The 17,620-nt window shown below is 46.2% G+C and overlaps 2 protein-coding genes across 5 annotated transcripts in view; one reads left to right on the top strand and one right to left on the bottom strand.

Moving 5' to 3' along the window:
- Positions 1–795: 795 nt before the first annotated feature.
- Positions 796–6,139, bottom strand: LOC103460501 (uncharacterized). 4 transcript variants are annotated; one of them, XM_017303352.2, is made up of 3 exons: positions 5,943–6,034; positions 5,418–5,579; positions 796–1,978 (listed from the first exon to the last, which is right to left on the bottom strand). In XM_017303352.2, exons 2-3 carry the CDS (start codon positions 5,421–5,423, stop codon positions 1,001–1,003), a joined length of 984 nt encoding a protein of 327 aa, XP_017158841.2. In that variant the 5' UTR covers positions 5,424–5,579; positions 5,943–6,034; the 3' UTR covers positions 796–1,000. The 4 variants fall into 4 exon arrangements, with proteins under 4 accessions (XP_017158841.2, XP_008400922.2, XP_008400919.2 ...); XM_008402700.3 differs by having other exon boundaries at positions 796–1,981; XM_008402697.3 differs by lacking the exon at positions 5,418–5,579 and having other exon boundaries at positions 796–1,981; positions 5,943–6,139.
- Positions 6,140–9,336: 3,197 nt separating this feature from the next.
- LOC103460503 (transient receptor potential cation channel subfamily M member 1-like) overlaps positions 9,337–17,620 on the top strand; it is a 28,810-nt gene continuing 20,526 nt past the window's right edge. The window contains exons 1-8 of the mRNA XM_008402705.3: positions 9,337–9,735; positions 13,202–13,278; positions 14,208–14,400; positions 14,485–14,698; positions 14,873–14,997; positions 15,724–15,895; positions 16,490–16,664; positions 17,095–17,218. Coding sequence (XP_008400927.2) covers positions 9,652–9,735; positions 13,202–13,278; positions 14,208–14,400; positions 14,485–14,698; positions 14,873–14,997; positions 15,724–15,895; positions 16,490–16,664; positions 17,095–17,218 — 1,164 coding nt within the window. The 5' untranslated portion in view covers positions 9,337–9,651. The remainder of the gene's footprint in view (positions 9,736–13,201; positions 13,279–14,207; positions 14,401–14,484; positions 14,699–14,872; positions 14,998–15,723; positions 15,896–16,489; positions 16,665–17,094; positions 17,219–17,620) is intronic.

Consider the following 17,620-nt stretch of genomic DNA (forward strand, 5'->3'; position numbering starts at 1 on the left):
TGTGTGGCGCCCCTAGTGGCAGAGGTAAGCTACAGCTGGTCAACCCATCAGATTAAACATTTTAATGATTTCAGATGATGATTGTTGCTCAGTTTTTATGAAACGTTGTTGGATTTAGAAGAAATAACCAGATTCTGGGTTCATCCAGACATTTACTCGATTCTTTATTGAAATAATATTTGAAAAGTAAAGTAAATGCAACTTCTAAAAAAAAGACAAATCTGTAAATGTTTCAGTAAAAATGTTTAAATAACGCAGGAAGTTAAATCTGCTCATTTTCATCAATCCAACTAAAACCTGAGAGCAGCTGAAGGTCCAGAGGAATCAAGACGGGAGGTCATCTGGATAAACTGTAGAGACCACCTCTAGGGATCCAGACCACCTCTAGGGGTCCAGACCACCTCTAGGGATCCAGACCACCTCTAGGGATCCAGACCACCTCTAGGGATCCAGACCACCTCTAGGGATCCAGACCACCTCTAGGGGTCCAGACCACCTCTAGGGATCCAGACCACCTCTAGGGATCCAGACCACCTCTAGGGATCCAGACCACCTCTAGGGATCCAGACCACCTCTAGGGATCCAGACCACCTCTAGGGATCCAGACCACCTCTAGGGATCCAGACCACCTCAAGGGATCCAGACCACCTCTAGGGATCCAGACCACCTCTAGGGATCCAGACCACCTTCAGGGATCCAGAGAACTGAAACTGAGCAGTGAGGAAACAGGAAGACCTACAGAAAGCAGGAAGTGATCCAAACTCCACCAGGAAATGATGACTCAACAGAAAATAGTTTGATTCAACAAAAACTTTATTCTGAAAACTACAAAAACATAACTTCAATATTTGCAGCAGGAAATCTGATTATTAAAATTCAAGTAAAAACCAGAAGAATCTTCCTGAAGACAAGATGACCTTTGACCTTCCTTCAGCTTCCTGTTGGTCCGGCTGACGAACAGCAGACATGAAGCCTTGGGGATCCAGCTGGCCGGTTCTGATCATGACTCAGTCCATTCTCTTTTCACAGCTAGATCCCCGTGTCCGGCGGACGGTCCAGTCTGTCCTGGAACCACACCGTGTCCGGCGGACGGTCCAGTCTGTCCTGGAACCACACCGTGTCCGGCGGACGGTCCAGTCTGTCCTGGAACCACACCGTGTCCGGCGGACGGTCCAGTCTGTCCTGGAACCACACCGTGTCCGGCGGACGGTCCAGTCTGTCCTGGAACCACACCGTGTCCGGCGGACATCATCTGGAGCTTCTGGAGACGCTCGTTGCGCCGCAGCGCATCCAGCCACTTGTGGCTGCGCTTGTGATTGGCTCGGATCAGCGCTGTGGCGAACATCTCCCCGCAGGCGTCACACTGGTACCCGGCGTGAACCCGCTGGTGGCCCTTCAGGGAGACGGCCAGCTTGAAGGCTGCTCCGCACTCGCCACAGATGAACGGCTTCAGGTCCGAGTGGATGACCTGGTGGGACTGCAAACTCTGCTTGGTGACGAAACGTTTGTCACACTGCTGACACCAGAACGGTTTCTCTCCGGTGTGCTGGATCCGGTGCTGTTTCAGCTCAGACAGTGTTTTATATCCCTTCCCACACACGTCACACCGGTACGGTTTCTCACCTGTGTGTGCGCGTCTGTGGACTATCAAGGCGCTGGACTCAGTGAAACACTTCTCACACTCGTCACACTTGTAGGGTTTCTCCCCCGTGTGGAGCCGCTGGTGTTTCTTCAGACTGCTGGACACGGAGAAGGACGCTCCACACTCCACACAGCTGTACGGTTTCTCTCCGGTGTGAATCCGCCGATGGAGCTTCAGGGAGTTCAACACCTTGAAGGAGGCGCCGCAGTCGCCGCAGATGTGTGGTCTCTCCTCGCTGTGGACGATCTGGTGGGCCTTCAGCCTCTCAGCTGACTGGAAGGTTTTACTACACAGCGGACAGCGGTGACCCTTTGACCCCGCTTTCCCTTTACGTTTCTGCTGAACACAAAAAAAACAACATTTGAATGAGTCAGAATCTACATGGAGGAGAAAACAGGTCGTATCTGCACCAATATTTAACCCTAAAAACAAAGAGGGAACCCGAAGGACATCAGTTCCCTTCTGGACCAGGTTCTGATGATCTTATTTATTAAACTCTCTGCTTTCATCATCAAAAATCTAAACCAGCTTTGGTTTTACAGACTGAATACATTTTCAAAGATCACATTAACAGATTAAAACATTTCTCTGCTGTTTCTTCATCAACAAGACGTTTGGAGAGTTGATGGACCAGCAGATCCTCACATCCAGATTGGTCGTCGTCTCCAGTTAAGTTCTGGATGTTTTGGCTCTACTTCCTGCTTTCTTCACCTTGGACTCGTTTTCTTCCCACTTCAGATTCTTCCTCAGGAACTTCACCTCTAAAGGTTTTTTCTTTGGTTGTCCAGACGATCTCCTCTTGCTGCCGATCTGGTTATGGAGGCGTCGACATCATCAAGCTGTCAGAAACGGTTTGTTTTCCAGCAGCAGCAGCTTCAGATCGACTGCAGGGGACAGATGGAGGTTCAGGTCCCGGGGAGCCGCAGACCTCCGGAGGCGGCTCCAATATGGAAGCAGCAGCAGCTCAGATCCTGGAGGCCAAGCGACAGAACCACTGGATCCTCCTCACCTTGTTCTCGTCATTCTGAGGATGTTGGAAGTTTAGTGAACGACAGAACAGAACTGTCCTTCCTCTTGTCTTTGCTTCACAATCCACAAATTAATCAGGAATGTTGATAACAGAGAGGTGGGATTTTAACACATTCATTTAGAATAATTAGTTGCATCAATTTTAATGAGTTGCATATTGAAACCCAGTTAATTGCAATATTTATATATAAATTTTTTCCATGCAACAGTCCCAAGGTGGAACCTTTGTATTCCTGTGTTTCTGGTACAGTCGTAAATGTGATGCACAGCTACGTATAACATTAGCAATGGAAGACGGTTAATTTCTGCTTCTAAATGATGTGACTGGACGATGGAAAACACTATTGATGTGTCGTTGCTCTTCTGCCACCTGAATTGAATCTCTGGGTGATTAACAGGCGTCTGCAGCACCTGATGCTCATTCAGTCATTTGGATCAGCTGTTCTGGAACAGAGGCTCATCTAGAACATGCAGAGCAGGGGGGCTGGGGACCAGGGGGGAGAAACACTGAGCTAAAAGGAGTTAGCCTATCCTATCTAGCCAACCATAGACATGAACACTAGACGCCTCACTGAGTCCATCTTGAATGTGGCAGCAGAGGATCTGAGCTCCTTCAGTCCTTTGCTTTGTGTTTCAACCGTTTTACGAAACAATCTGGATTCATTCTCATTACCTTCCCAGGTCAGGATGAAAGATCAGAATCACTTTGCAGCCAGAAACTCGCTTCTAAACAACCGGAAAATATTTCCTATGTAGCTAGATTGGCCCGAAATAACAGCTGATTGTTAGCGTAGCAGCTAATATAACCTCTGATTGTTAGCGTAGCAGCTAATATAACCGTTGATTGTTAGCATAGCAGCTAATATAACCGCTGATTGTTAGCATAGCAGCTAGTATAACCGCTGATTGTTAGCATAGCAGCTAATATAACCGCTGATTGTTAGCGTAGCAGCTAGTATAACCGCTGATTGTTAGCATAGCAGCTAGTATAACCGCTGATTGTTAGCATAGCAGCTAATATAACCGCTGGTTGTTAGCGTAGCAGCTAATATAACCGTTGATTGTTAGCATAGCAGCTAATATAACCGCTGATTGTTAGCGTAGCAGCTAGTATAACCGCTGATTGTTAGCATAGCAGCTAATATAACCGCTGACTGTTAGCATAGCAGCTAATATAACCGCTGACTGTTAGCATAGCAGCTAATATAACCGCTGACTGTTAGCATAGCAGCTAATATAACCGCTGACTGTTAGCATAGCAGCTAATATAACCGCTGACTGTTAGCATAGCAGCTAATATAACCGCTGATTGTTAGCATAGCAGCTAATATAACCGCTGATTGTTAGCATAGCAGCTAATATAACCGCTGATTGTTAGCATAGCAGCTAATATAACCGCTGACTGTTAGCATAGCAGCTAATATAACCGCTGATTGTTAGCGTAGCAGCTAGTATAACCGCTGATTGTTAGCATAGCAGCTAATATAACCGCTGACTGTTAGCATAGCAGCTAATATAACCGCTGATTGTTAGCGTAGCAGCTACCGCTGGTTGTTAGCATAGCAGCTAATATAGCTGCTGATTGTTAGCACAGCAGCTAATATTACTGCTGATTGTTAGCGTAGCAGCTAATATAAGCGCTGATTGTTAGCATAGCAGCTAATATAACTGCTGACTATTAGTGTAGCAGCTAATATAACCGCTGACTGTTAGCATAGCAGCTAATATAACCGCTGACTGTTAGCATAGCAGCTAATATAACCGCTGATTGTTAGCATAGCAGCTAATATAACCGCTGATTGTTAGCATAGCAGCTAATATAACTGCTGGTTGTTAGCGTAGCAGCTAACGTTTCATCCTGTTTTCTAATGAGAGCTGATGAGAAACGGCTGTTAGAGGAGAAGTGAATTAAAAACCAGAGGATTTAGTGAGTAAAGGTCAGTCAGGATCAGAGCTGGAGCTGCTGGTCTTCAGTCTGTTTCCAGCTCAGCTTCTCCATGTCGGTGTTTAGCTATAAAGATGCTACGAGTCAGAGCCCAACATGCTGAAAATGGCTTTTTATGAATGTGAAGGAAACATTTATGTATTTTCTATTAACTTTGGGATAATTTCTCTTTTCTTCTTGGCTTTAGCCTGTGAACCAGGACGTCTCAGAAGTCATGGAGTTCTCCCAGTGTGACCAGCAGACTGAAGCCTGTGACCAGTGTTCCCAGTATAATGAATAAATGTTTTATTCTTTCACTTTTTGTTGTAAATATCTCAGTCTGAAGTATTATAATACAGCTTATGTAATGAAATAAGAATAATTTACTCTGTTAGAATTATTTTCTCTCTCTGCTGTCAATAGTTGACAAACTATAATAAATATTCTCTGGAAAAAAGTAAGAAAAATATGTAGTTTAATGTTTGACAATGACTGATTTATAAATCTAGTCATTTCTCAATAACGTATAAAAATAAATACAGGAAAATTATTTGTTTCTTGTCTTGAAATGTTAAATGTACATTAAATTATGTAAATATATTCATTAATAAAACACTGTGAAAGTTTCTGTTCATCAATATTAATATAAAATGATCAGAATCTATCAAATCAAACATTGAGCTCTTTATTCAGAAAACTATTAAATAATCACATCAAAAGTTAGAAACTGTCTTTAGTCATTTCTCTGATTGCCAAATATATTAATGTGTGATAAAATGTGTCAATGGCAGAAATTAACTTTATAAAGTTCGGTCCATTTACCTGCATTAGCTACTGGCAGAGATGCCACATTCAATATGGCGGACGCTGTGACGTATCGCAGCAACGGGCCGACCCCCTCCATGACCTTTGACCTGCTCCATGAGGCGTCTATCTGGAGTAACGGTAGTTTGGTTTCATGGCCACTGGGGGCGCACCAGGACACTACAGAGCAGAAGGAGTTTGAATAGAAGTTGTGCTGCAGCTAAATAAAGAAACGCGGTTTTTACCTCTGTCTTCCCTCATATGACGTCAGAATTAAGGACTCAAACGCCTAAAGAGCCGTTTGACTGAGGCGAGGCAGAAACAAGCTGCTGTGACGGACCATGTTCTGGTCAATAAATGGTCAATACGTCAACCCTGAATTAACCGGGAACATTTGAACCACTAAGTTAAACCAGCAGCTGGATTATTCACTGCTGGTGGATCAGAACTCGGGCCTGGTTCGGATCGACTAGACAGGTTCAGGTCCAGTTCGGTAAAGTTAGCGACTGACCGGATATTTCGTAGCAGTCCAGAAACACTGACCTTCTTCCACTTGGAAGGACAGCAGGAGGATTCCCAGTCCTGGTTCTGGTCCTGGTTCTGGTTCTGGTTCTGGTTCTGGTTCTGGCTCTCCATCGCAGCCCCAAATTGCTCCAGATTCTGGTTCTGTATCGCTCACTACTTCCACCGGACCGGAATCACAGAAACTCCAGGGAGCATGCGCAGTAACTTCTTCTACTTCTTTCTTACGGCGGTTGGCAAACAACATGATGTGCATTAGCGCCACCTTCAGACTGGACTATAGATCATATTTTTACTTCTACAATCTCCCCAAAACACCCGCTCTTCTTAAAAAACTACAAATATTAAAATCACCAGATCTCTCAAACAATTCCCTTATTTCTAATTTACTTGTATTCCTATCTAAGTTTTTAATTAACACCTCTTTCATGAACATTATGTTTTAAAATATATGTTGTACTGTTTCTATTTGTTCACAATATTTAATCCTGTATGTTCAAGTATGGATATATCTTTTTTAAAAACTATAATGAAACCTAGTATTACCTCCCTCCTCTACCCCACTGTTCTTGCCATTTCTTCTTAATGTAATTTTTTATATTCTTTCTTATTTTTATTTATTTTAATATTTAAATCAACAATATTATTTTTTGCAGCACTTTTAGCAAAACTGTCAGCCAACTCATTTCCTACCACACCAATGTGGGCAAGAATCCAAATCCAAATATATCCAATATAATATGTTGCCTAGTTTCTAAATTTACCTCTTGAATATTATTAATGTACAACTTCAGTCTGAACAAATAATCTCTCTCTCACTTCTTCAATCCATTCTACAGCCATTAATTCACCGGTACACACAGTCAATATATGTTATTCTTTTATATTTCACAACATTTAAGTCTATTTCAAACTGTATATTTATCATGTAACATTTCAGAAGCCTCTGCATAGGTCTGTATATACTCTGGGCGCAGTAACTTGAGGCTAAATCAAACATTTAGATCATTTTCGGCTTTAGAAACCCAAACAGGAAGTGATGAAAACAACACGAACGAACGAACTCGGGAGACGAGAACCAGAAATCATGGGGTTAAATATTAATGGTTTGTTTGCTGTTTCAAATATAGATTATAGATTTACAACGCTCCCTGAAAGGATTATTTTGTAAATAAATCCCAAGTCCACCTGTCCTGAGGTAAAAACTGCGTTTCTTTATTTAGCTGCAGCACAAACTCCTATTCTGTAGTTTCCTGGTGCGCCCCCAGTGGCCATGAAACCAAACTACCGCTACTCCAGATATACAATAGAAACTAATCTCCCTTCTTTTAAAGTTAACCATTGCAAGATCTCAAACATCTGTAAGTTAGTTCAATTTCTTAAATGGTACATTCTCTAATACACAATTAATGACTCCATTTAACTTCATGTTTTAGTTGAATGTCATGATGTGGGGTTTGAAGAGGTGAGGATGGAACGTGGCAGGGCCCAGGTTGTGGTGAAATAATGGTTTTTAATCTATGTCACTGCAGCACAGGTGAGCAACGGCAAAGCTCCAACAGCATCTGGTGACAACTGACATAAGACAAAAGACACGACCTTCGACAAGAACCCGACGAGGAAACAGACACAGGAGGATTAAACACACTAATGAAGGAAACGGGACACTGCTGTACAACGGTGACCTTGAACCTCATAAGACGCATAAGTAACCTCTGGCATCTTAGTGGCATTTTATCAAGATCCTAAGAGTTGATCAATGGTACCAGTGGCTTATTATCAGTTTGTAACCAGACATGGGCCATGTCTGGTTCACAGGCCCAGACCGACGCCAGACACTCCTTTTCAATCGGTGAATATCTCTTCTCAGCATCGGTAAGTGTGCGTGAGCAAAAGGCAACAGGACGCAGCTCCCCCTCATGGTCTTGTAACAGAGCAGCACCGAGGCCGTACCTGCTGGCATCGGCGCTGACCACTGTTGGCTTGTTGGCGTCGTAGTAGCAAAGGGCTGGTGCAGCTATGAGCACTGCTTTGGCCTTGTTGAACGCTCGCTCCTGGGGTTCATCCCAAACCCATGCAGGCTCTTTCTTGAGCAGATTAGTCAGTGGATACAGCACTGTGGACAGACCTGGCAGGAATTTCCCAACATAGTTCACTAGCACAAGCACCTGTCACAGCTGCTCCACATTTGGTGGACGAGGCATCTTAGCAATAGCATCCACCTTACTCTCATCCGGCTTTGCACCATCAGCACTAAAGATGTGTCAAAAGGAATCAAATATGTTTAAAATCTATGCCTATTTTCTAAAATAAAATGTTATATTAATGCCATGTTGTCGTTTTTAAGCACATATTTGGAAATGTGGTAAGATAATTATGAATGACATATACCAATTGTCTGCTAATACAATTGAGTGTTTAACACCAGTGAAGAAACTTTTAATGGTATGTTATGATGCAGACCTATCAGACCAAAAATGTACATGAACCAACATTGATTCCTTGACTTTCATTCAATATAAAATCAACCTAAATGTGCATGTAGAGCCACACTCAGATGGTGATTCAATCAACATTGATACAAAGTCAGTTACGGTTGAAACTGTCATGAAGGTGGTGAGGATGGAACGCAGCAGGACAGAGTGAATAAATGATCGTTTCTAAGCCAGGCAGCACAGGTCAGGAGAGGCAAGTAGCAACTGGTACAATGAACAAAAACAGAAGACCAGACTTCTGACAATGACAACAGAAATGGCAAGAACCTGACAGAGAACCAGAGACATAGGTGAGTATAAACCAGGGGCCCCAAACCTTTTCCTGAGGGCCACATAAGGTTTCCCTTCTCTGCTGGGGGCCGAATCAGTTTGTAACAGAAAAGGTGGGACAACTGCAGGAGAGTCTACATGTAAAGATGTATTGTTTTCCAGAAAACACAATCAAATAACCCTCTCTGGGTTCTTCACGGAACAAGTCAGGAAATAAATAATAACACTATTTATGACGCATTTTCCGGACTATAAGCCTCAGATATCTCTGCCGGTTTTCCACACCATGCAGCAGCAGCAGAGGGGCGAACAGCCAACATCTGAGTCATTACAGGTCAATTAAATATCACATTTATTAGGGTGAAAAAGAAAAAGATGCCAAGTTCAGATTTAACTGAACTGATTACGGTAGTTTCTGAACCGTAACAGTAAAAGTGCTGATCCTTCGTGTTGCTACTAGCATGAGCTAAATGAAAACACTGATTACAGGGAAGGTAATCAAGGAAACGAGATACAGTTGGGAACAATCAGGGGCCAACAAGACAACACAGGAACTAAATTGACACACAGAAAACCAAATCCCCACAGAATCGTTGATTCAACATGTGTCACCAACTGCTTTCAATTTCGTTTCAATGTCAGGCCCAACGTAGATTCAATGTTTCTGCCTAATGTTTCAGCGTTTTTCACTCAGATTTTGCCATCTGGGGTTATTGTTCGTTATCGATCGTAAGTCAGCAGGTGGCGCTGTTAGGTTCTGAATTTCTCAGCTGAAGGAAATATGAAAACAATCGTGTGTTTTCATCCAGAGCCGCAGAGGAAGAACTTCAGCTGATCTGGTAAAAAGCCCGACCCGCAGCACCGCTAATCCAGATTAGAGAGCGAGACGCTGAGCTGAGGACAGAAAGGACAGGCAGGAGGACACTGGACATTCAGGATGCTGCTGCAGGAACTGTGATGCCGTGATGGACAGCAGAGGACGCAGAGGAACCGATGGGTCAGTGAAACGCTCGTCCATCAAGCGCAGCGTGTCTTCTGGATCCCAGAGGGTAAGACGCTGCTGAGAGACCAGGAGATGCAGGGATGGAACAGTCTCTGCCTTTTCTGGAGACGGTTTGGATCAGACGCCCTCCGGTCCGATCACAGCAGTTCAGACTGGACCAGAATCGGGTTGGGGTCTGATTGGACCGGATTTGTTGTCATGGCTGTAGTTACTATGGTGATGACAGAGTGATGCTGACCTGACAGCAGAACTCCAGCACTGGTTCTGTCTGACCCTTTGGATCTCTGCATCTCCTCTGAGTTCTGGTCCAACTCTCTTTCCCACAGTTCTCCAGTTACATTCGGTCTGCTCAGATCTCCAAGCATCCCACTGCTTTCCAGCCAGGATGAGTCCAGACTCTGACTGGACTTCAGTTCAGACATGGACTCAGTCCGGCCCATTGAGAAATGTCCAGGTTCTCCCAACAAACTGGGACTGACGCGTCTCAGAGATTGTCTCGGCTTGTTGTCTCCTCATTCAGTTTCCCTCTGATCTGGTCACATGATTGGACTTTCACTGGAGTTCTGCTGAAATTCTCAAGTTCTCCTGAGGTTCTTTATGTGCAACTGGGTTGTTTAGTCCAGTTGGTTTATTGAGCCGGAGGTTCCTCCTGGTCCTCCTCTTCCTCAGCAGCTTCCTCAGCTCCACGTCACAAGACTCTGAGTCGAGTCCAGCTCCAACCAGGAGGAAGACGAGGAAAAGGGCAAATGTTTTTGTTCTCAACAACAATCAAAAAATATTTAAAAAACTTCAATAAATTAGTTGAAAAATAAGAATTAAAAATGTGTTTTTGTTCAAATTCACTGCAGATTAATCATTTTTTTCTTTATTATGTTGTTGAGTCTCTACCATGTGGTGATGATGATGATGATGATGATGATGATGATGATGATGGTTTCTGTGCAGCTTCGTCGTTCACGTGAAACAGACAATCACACAGCAGCTCATGTTCCACTCAGACAGTAATCCATTAATTCAACAAAGTGGAGATTTGGGAAGACACACACACACACACACACACACACACACACACACACACACACGCACACACACGCAAACACACCCCAACACACGCACGCACACACACACACACACACACACACACACACACACACACACACGCACGCACACACACACACACACACACACACACACACACACAGTTGTGTTTTCATCACTTCACATCGACCATAACCTTTAACCTTTACCCTAAACCTGACCATCACAGAAATGTCCCCACAAGGAGCCATGGTCCCCATAACCCCACATTGTAGACAGAAATAGGTTCCCATAAGGATATAAAAACCTGGTACACAGTCGTTGAGGAGCATGTGGATTTAAAGGCACAGAGTCTGTTTCTTTACTGACTGGCGGAATAGAAAAACCCTGAAACTCCCAGGAATTAACCCGACCCCATGCAGGAGGAACTCTGGTGTTCCAGCTACATGTTTCTAATCTTCCTGTTATTCAAGTTTGACAGCAAAACAAAGACCAGGACTTTAGTTTTTGTCTTTATTTTCACTGATTGGCTCTCCAGTAACATTCTGGTTTTAAAAACCAGTAAGACTTTCATACAAACTCCCAGTTACCTGAAATCAGTCGCCTCCTGGCCTGGCAGTCAAACTCTGGGTCAAACTCCAGCCACATAATTCCTGTTCTTGTTTCATTGAAGAAACATTTCCAAAATACAAAACATGGCCTCCAGAGCTGATTTAGAGAAAATGATTCGGGTTTCCTGTCACCTTGACGACGGCTTTAACTAGCCAGGCTCCTGATTGGCTGACTGAACTCTGCTGCTCTCAGCCTTCGCTGCCAAACGTAGCGGCTGAAAGCAAACTGGACTAAACTGGACTAAGCTGGACTCCCAGTCACAGTTTGCTCCCAGACTGGGACCAGTTTGCTCCGTGACTGGGACCAGTTTGCTCCCTGACTGGGACCAGTTTGCTCCGTGACTGGGACCAGTTTGCTCCCTGACTGGGACCAGTTTGCTCTGTGACTGGGACCAGTTTGCTCTGTGACTGGGACCAGTTTGCTCTGTGACTGGGACCAGTTTGCTCTGTGACTGGGACCAGTTTGCTCCCTGACTGGGACCAGTTTGCTCCGTGACTGGGACCAGTTTGCTCCCTGACTGGGACCAGTTTGCTCCGTGACTGGGACCAGTTTGCTCCGTGACTGGGACCAGTTTGCTCCCTGACTGGGACCAGTTTGCTCCGTGACTGGGACCAGTTTGCTCTGTGACTGGGACCAGTTTGCTCCCTGACTGGGACCAGTTTGCTCCCTGACTGGGACCAGTTTGCTCCCTGACTGGGACCAGTTTGCTCTGTGACTGGGACCAGTTTGCTCCGTGACTGGGACCAGTTTGCTCCGTGACTGGGACCAGTTTGCTCCCTGACTGGGACCAGTTTGCTCCCTGACTGGGACCAGTTTGCTCCCTGACTGGGACCAGTTTGCTCTGTGACTGGGACCAGTTTGCTCCCTGACTGGGACCAGTTTGCTCTGTGACTGGGACCAGTTTGCTCCCTGACTGGGACCAGTTTGCTCTGTGACTGGGACCAGTTTGCTCCGTGACTGGGACCAGTTTGCTCCCTGACTGGGACCAGTTTGCTCCGTGACTGGGACCAGTTTGCTCTGTGACTGGGACCAGTTTGCTCTGTGACTGGGACCAGTTTGCTCCCTGACTGGGACCAGTTTGCTCCCTGACTGGGACCAGTTTGCTCTGTGACTGGGACCAGTTTGCTCTGTGACTGGGACCAGTTTGCTCTGTGACTGGGACCAGTTTGCTCTGTGACTGGGACCAGTTTGCTCCCTGACTGGGACCAGTTTGCTCCCTGACTGGGACCAGTTTGCTCCGTGACTGGGACCAGTTTGCTCCGTGACTGGGACCAGTTTGCTCTGTGACTGGGACCAGTTTGCTCTGTGACTGGGACCAGTTTGCTCCGTGACTGGGACCAGTTTGCTCTGTGACTGGGACCAGTTTGCTCCGTGACTGGGACCAGTTTGCTCCCTGACTGGGACCAGTTTGCTCCGTGACTGGGACCAGTTTGCTCCGTGACTGGGACCAGTTTGCTCCGTGACTGGGACCAGTTTGCTCCGTGACTGGGACCAGTTTGCTCCGTGACTGGGACCAGTTTGCTCCCTGACTGGGACCAGTTTGCTCCGTGACTGGGACCAGTTTGCTCCGTGACTGGGACCAGTTTGCTCCCTGACTGGGACCAGTTTGCTCCGTGACTGGGACCAGTTTGCTCCCTGACTGGGACCAGTTTGCTCCAGCAGCTTCATTTTGTCGTCATTTTGTGGAGGATTTTAAAAACGAACTGAAATTTTTTCGTAGGTTTTTGTGTTTTGATTTCTTTCCGTTTTCTCAACGTTTTTTTGATCTGGTGTCTTTATTAATACACGGTAGTTATTATATCCAGCCTTGGTGAGTTTCAAGCAGCAACACCTTAAACTCTGCTTGGTGTTTCCTGCTGCAGGTTCGCAGAGCGTGGATCGAGAGAACCTTCCAGAAGAGAGAATGCATCCAGATCATTCCCAGCAGAGATGCAAGCAGGTGAAACAATTCACAGATCTCTGTTATATTGTTGTTGTGTTGATGAAGAGAAGCTCAGGTTCTCTGAGCAAGGCAGTCAGCTGACCAGGTCACATGGTGCTGATCTCCTCTGAATTTCAGTCACGTGACTCTGAAGAAATCAGTCCTGGACAAAGCAGAGCAGCTTCTCATATTCAGAGATTTCCTGAAGGTGGAGCAAAGCAGGGAAGCTAAAATCTGAAAACATCTGCTCCACCTGCAGCTGCTGCGGCTCTGAGTCAAACCAACCTGTTCCCCTCCTGGCCTGTGGGGGCGCTGCACCAAGAACCACTGAAGGAAACGACACCAAAACCTCTGAAGACACTGAGAGCAACTTCTTCACCAGATGGAAACAAGATGGAGGATTTTAGCGGTTGGAGGATTTCTCTTTAGGCTAAAGACCAGGAGCCATTTCTGCTGCTAGCGCTAGGCTAGCATGTTAGCTTTGGTTGTATTTACCCAGAATGCCCTGTGCTGTAGTCCACTGTTGGTGCTCACGTTCAAACCGAACCAGAGTTCACTTCAACCGAACAAAGACAGAGGTTTGGAGGTCAGAGGTCGATTAGCATTCACACCAACCGGCCTGGACTTTATACCAAACGGACTGGAGTCAGGTTGAAGCGGACCAAACTGTGAATGATGCAGCCTAACTGACTTCCGGTTTCAGCCAAAGACTAGTGCCGTGTTTCCTTGATCATCAATGAGGGATTGAAGGTTGAAGAGTCAGCTCTTGTCTTACAGCCATAATAATCTCTGGATGGAGGTTTTTATCCTGTTTTAGTTGTTTTTTTCTTTTAAAATCATCTTTTGACCATCATGCAAAAGAAGGATCATCTTTTGCATGATGGTCCTTCATAAATAAACTTGCCTTTAGTGTGAGGTAAAGCGGATTTCTTCTTCCTGCTGTGTAGGTGCAGCTGTGGCCAGCTGGTGGCGCAGCACCCCCCCATCCCTGCAGGGGCAGTGGAGGAGACAGGCCAGCTGGTTCAGTTGGACGTCCAGCCTGCAGAGAGATGGAGCATCCTGAAACACACCCAGACCTTTTCCACAGACGCTTATGGAGTCCTGGAGTTCCAGGGCGGAGGACACGTCAACAAGGCCATGGTAACACGGAGCAGACCAGGTTACTGGGATGATGGTAGCAGCTCAGACTGACTCTCTCCCCTTCATGCTGTCTCTGTCCTGCAGTACATCAGGGTCTCCTACGACTCCAAGCCAGACTCTCTGCTCCACCTGATGGTGAAGGAGTGGCAGCTGGAGCTGCCTACGCTGCTCATCTCCGTCCATGGAGGGCTGCAGAACTTCGACCTGCCCCCCAAACTGAAGCAGGTCTTTGGGAGGGGGCTGATCAAGGCCGCAGTCACTACCGGAGCCTGGATCTTCACAGGAGGAGTCAGCACAGGTGCAACACTCAGCTCCAGCTGTGCAATAGGCTAATATCCATCACTGTGCCTGTCACAGACACAGATACCCAGGATGAGAACCTGATGAGCTGATTACAGCAGAACCAAACCAAGAGAGACGTGTGATCATATTAATTCTGATTCTGCTGAGCTCCCTCCGTCTGCTGTTGCAGGGGTTATTCGACATGTTGGAGACGCTCTCAAAGACCATTCATCCAAGTCCAGAGGAAAGGTCTGCGCCATCGGCATCGCTCCCTGGGGAATTGTCGAAAACAAAGAGGACCTGATTGGGAAAGATGTAAGAAGACTGATTAAATCAGGTGGACGAGTCCAGAGCAACTCTGAGCTTCTGCCTTTGTTTACTCGGTGATGGACTTGTCTGGTGATAGTAGACAGTCATGAATGAAAATGGCTGCAGCTCCTGTGATGTCTAGTGGTCTGTTCATTAAGGGATTCTCTTCACCCTTAGCTCATTTGGTTCCAGCTTTGTTGGGTTTGTAGAGGACATGAACTAGTGGCCTTAGGGTTGGTGATTTCACTCTTTGAGTCTGCGGGCCCACCACAATTGGTTCCCAGCCCACTTAGGTACCTCAAAAGGTATCATGGGAAGAGTAGGAGGTACTGTGCAGCTCTTCCCATGCCCTTGTTAGCTGGGACCAGATTCCTGTGGAGTCTGGCAGGCAGTCAGGTGTTAATGGACCAGATCTCAAGGTACCTTGAGGGAGAAAACCTGGAGAACCTTGGGTTTGGTCTTTGGTTGGGATGCTGGCATCTTCAATATGCACTCTAGATGCTAACAGCTGAGTTTGAAGTGACCAGGATGAGTCATGAGCTGGAGTTCAAGAGGTCATGAGGGAAAGATGGAGCAGGAGTTGTGTAGACAGACCAGTTGCTCCATCTGTGTTCGGAACCTTATCCTCAGTCTGGAAAGTTCATTGATCAGTGACAGTGTTGAATTCATTGTTATTGATGATGTTTATGTCACCATGACAACTTCTAATGGAAGCCTGCTGCTGTGTTTTAGGTGACACGCCCCTACCAGACCATGTCCAACCCGCTCAGCAAGCTGTCAGTCCTGAACAGCAGCCACTCTCACTTCATCCTATCCGACAATGGCACCACCGGCAAATATGGAGCTGAGGTCCGCCTCCGCCGGCAGCTGGAGAAACACGTCTCCCTGCAGAAGATCAACACACGTGAGTCATGTGAAGCTGCAGCAGCCCCTCCCTGGCCTGCTAACTCTCCTCTACTCATGTGACTGGTCAGGTGACCTACAGGTTTCCCTTTGCCATCCTATGCCTGGAGCTGTCTATGAGGCAGGGACAGCAAGGGGAGGCTCAGCTGTCACCCATTCCTTCATCTCCCACAGAACCAGGTGAACCCAAACGAGAGTCCAACCCTCCAGACAGAGACAGAACAGACCCACCAACATAAAACCAACCAACCAAACAAAACCTTAGGAAGGTTCTAGAGTCTCTCGATCCAATGAAAGGAAATCAGTGAAACTACTCAACCTCCTTTGTTATGATCGAATGTCCACAAAACAGAAAAAAAAATTAAAAAGCTGAGTTTTTAAATGGGGTTATAAGGTCATGTTTACATTGCTTCAGAGTTATAAGGTAAAAAAACCCTTTCCTTTGGTTCTCCAGCCATAGAATAAAACACACTGATACAATCACAATATCATAGAAAAAGACATTTTGTTTGCCATGGGCAGCAGTAAAGCCTTCTGTTCCTGGAAGGCACAAAAATCTGATGAAATGTTTACAGGTGCTTTGCTGTGTTGCCAGGTTTGGGCCAGGGTGTCCCGGTGGTCTGCCTGATCCTAGAGGGGGGTCCTAATGTCATCTCCATTGTGCTGGAGAGTTTGAAGGAGGAACCACCTGTCCCGGTTGTGGTTTGTGACGGCAGCGGCCGGGCCTCCGACATCATCTCCTTTGCTCACAGATACTGCGAAGAGGACGGGTGAGAACATCTCTGCTGCTTTGGTGTATTTGTTGGTGGTCGTTTTCAAGCTGGGTGTGTGATGATGCTTAAAGGCTGTGCAGACACGACCTTAGGAGGACAGTGAAGGATTTTATGCACAACCACCGAATCAGGGGGAATCATGCCAATCGAACTCAGGAGTCAACCTCTGGTTCTACTCACATGCATCACCACAGCTGGGCTTTCCACCCTTTAACTCAAGACTTTCTATGCATTCTGTTGTCAGTTCCTGATTCCTGCCCTTTGTCCCCTTATGTGATGCTGGAAACCATTCATCTTGTCAGTCCCGTGAGAAACCTCCATTTTAAGCTGCAGACCTGAGAGGCTGCTGTATTCTCAAACACAATATTTCGTCAGGATGTTAACGTAGCTTCCGGTTTCCCCTCAGTGTATCGTTCTACCTCCGTAGGCTGGTGAACGAGAGTGTCAAAGATCAGCTCCTGGTCACCATCCAGAAAACTTTCAACTACAGCCGCAGCCAGGCGCAGCAGATCTTCCAGATGGTGATGGAGTGCATGAAGAAGAAGGCTCTGGTAGGACAGCAAAGCTCTACTTGTTGTAATGGCTGCATCATCCTGTTCAGTCCCTTCATCGCTGCAATAAATCTCCGTCTCATCACCCTGTCTGTGTCATCATTCATACTCCTGACAGCAGAAACCCTTTGTCCTGTCCTGTTCACACAGATAACAGATCCCACCCTTCCCCCAGAATGTTCAGTTTTCACATGGTTCAGTCCTCACTTCCCATGTGTATCAGCAATCCAAGGAAAACACCCTGGCAGAGTCAGATGTGCTGAAGCAATGGTCTGCTGCCGCAGGACGTTATCGGAGGGTACACACTAAACTATCTCTGCACAAGACACACAGGAGCACAACCACATCACCAACACGCATCGTAAAACCAGTAAACCCACAAAATAATCAGTGATAACGATT

The sequence above is a fragment of the Poecilia reticulata genome, chromosome 3 (assembly GCF_904066995.2).
Source record: "Poecilia reticulata chromosome 3, P_reticulata-male-v2, whole genome shotgun sequence".
Classification (NCBI taxonomy): domain Eukaryota; kingdom Metazoa; phylum Chordata; class Actinopteri; order Cyprinodontiformes; family Poeciliidae; genus Poecilia; species Poecilia reticulata.

Bases quoted from the DNA above. Each gene is read 5' to 3' on its own strand.
- LOC103460501 (XM_008402697.3), bottom strand. From the start codon at position 6,035: ATGGAGAGCCAGAACCAGAACCAGAACCAGAACCAGAACCAGGACCAG. The intron at 1,982-5,942 runs GTCAGTGTTTCT...TTTTGTGTTCAG, and splicing joins GTCCTTCCAAGTGGAAGAAG to CAGAAACGTAAAGGGAAAGC.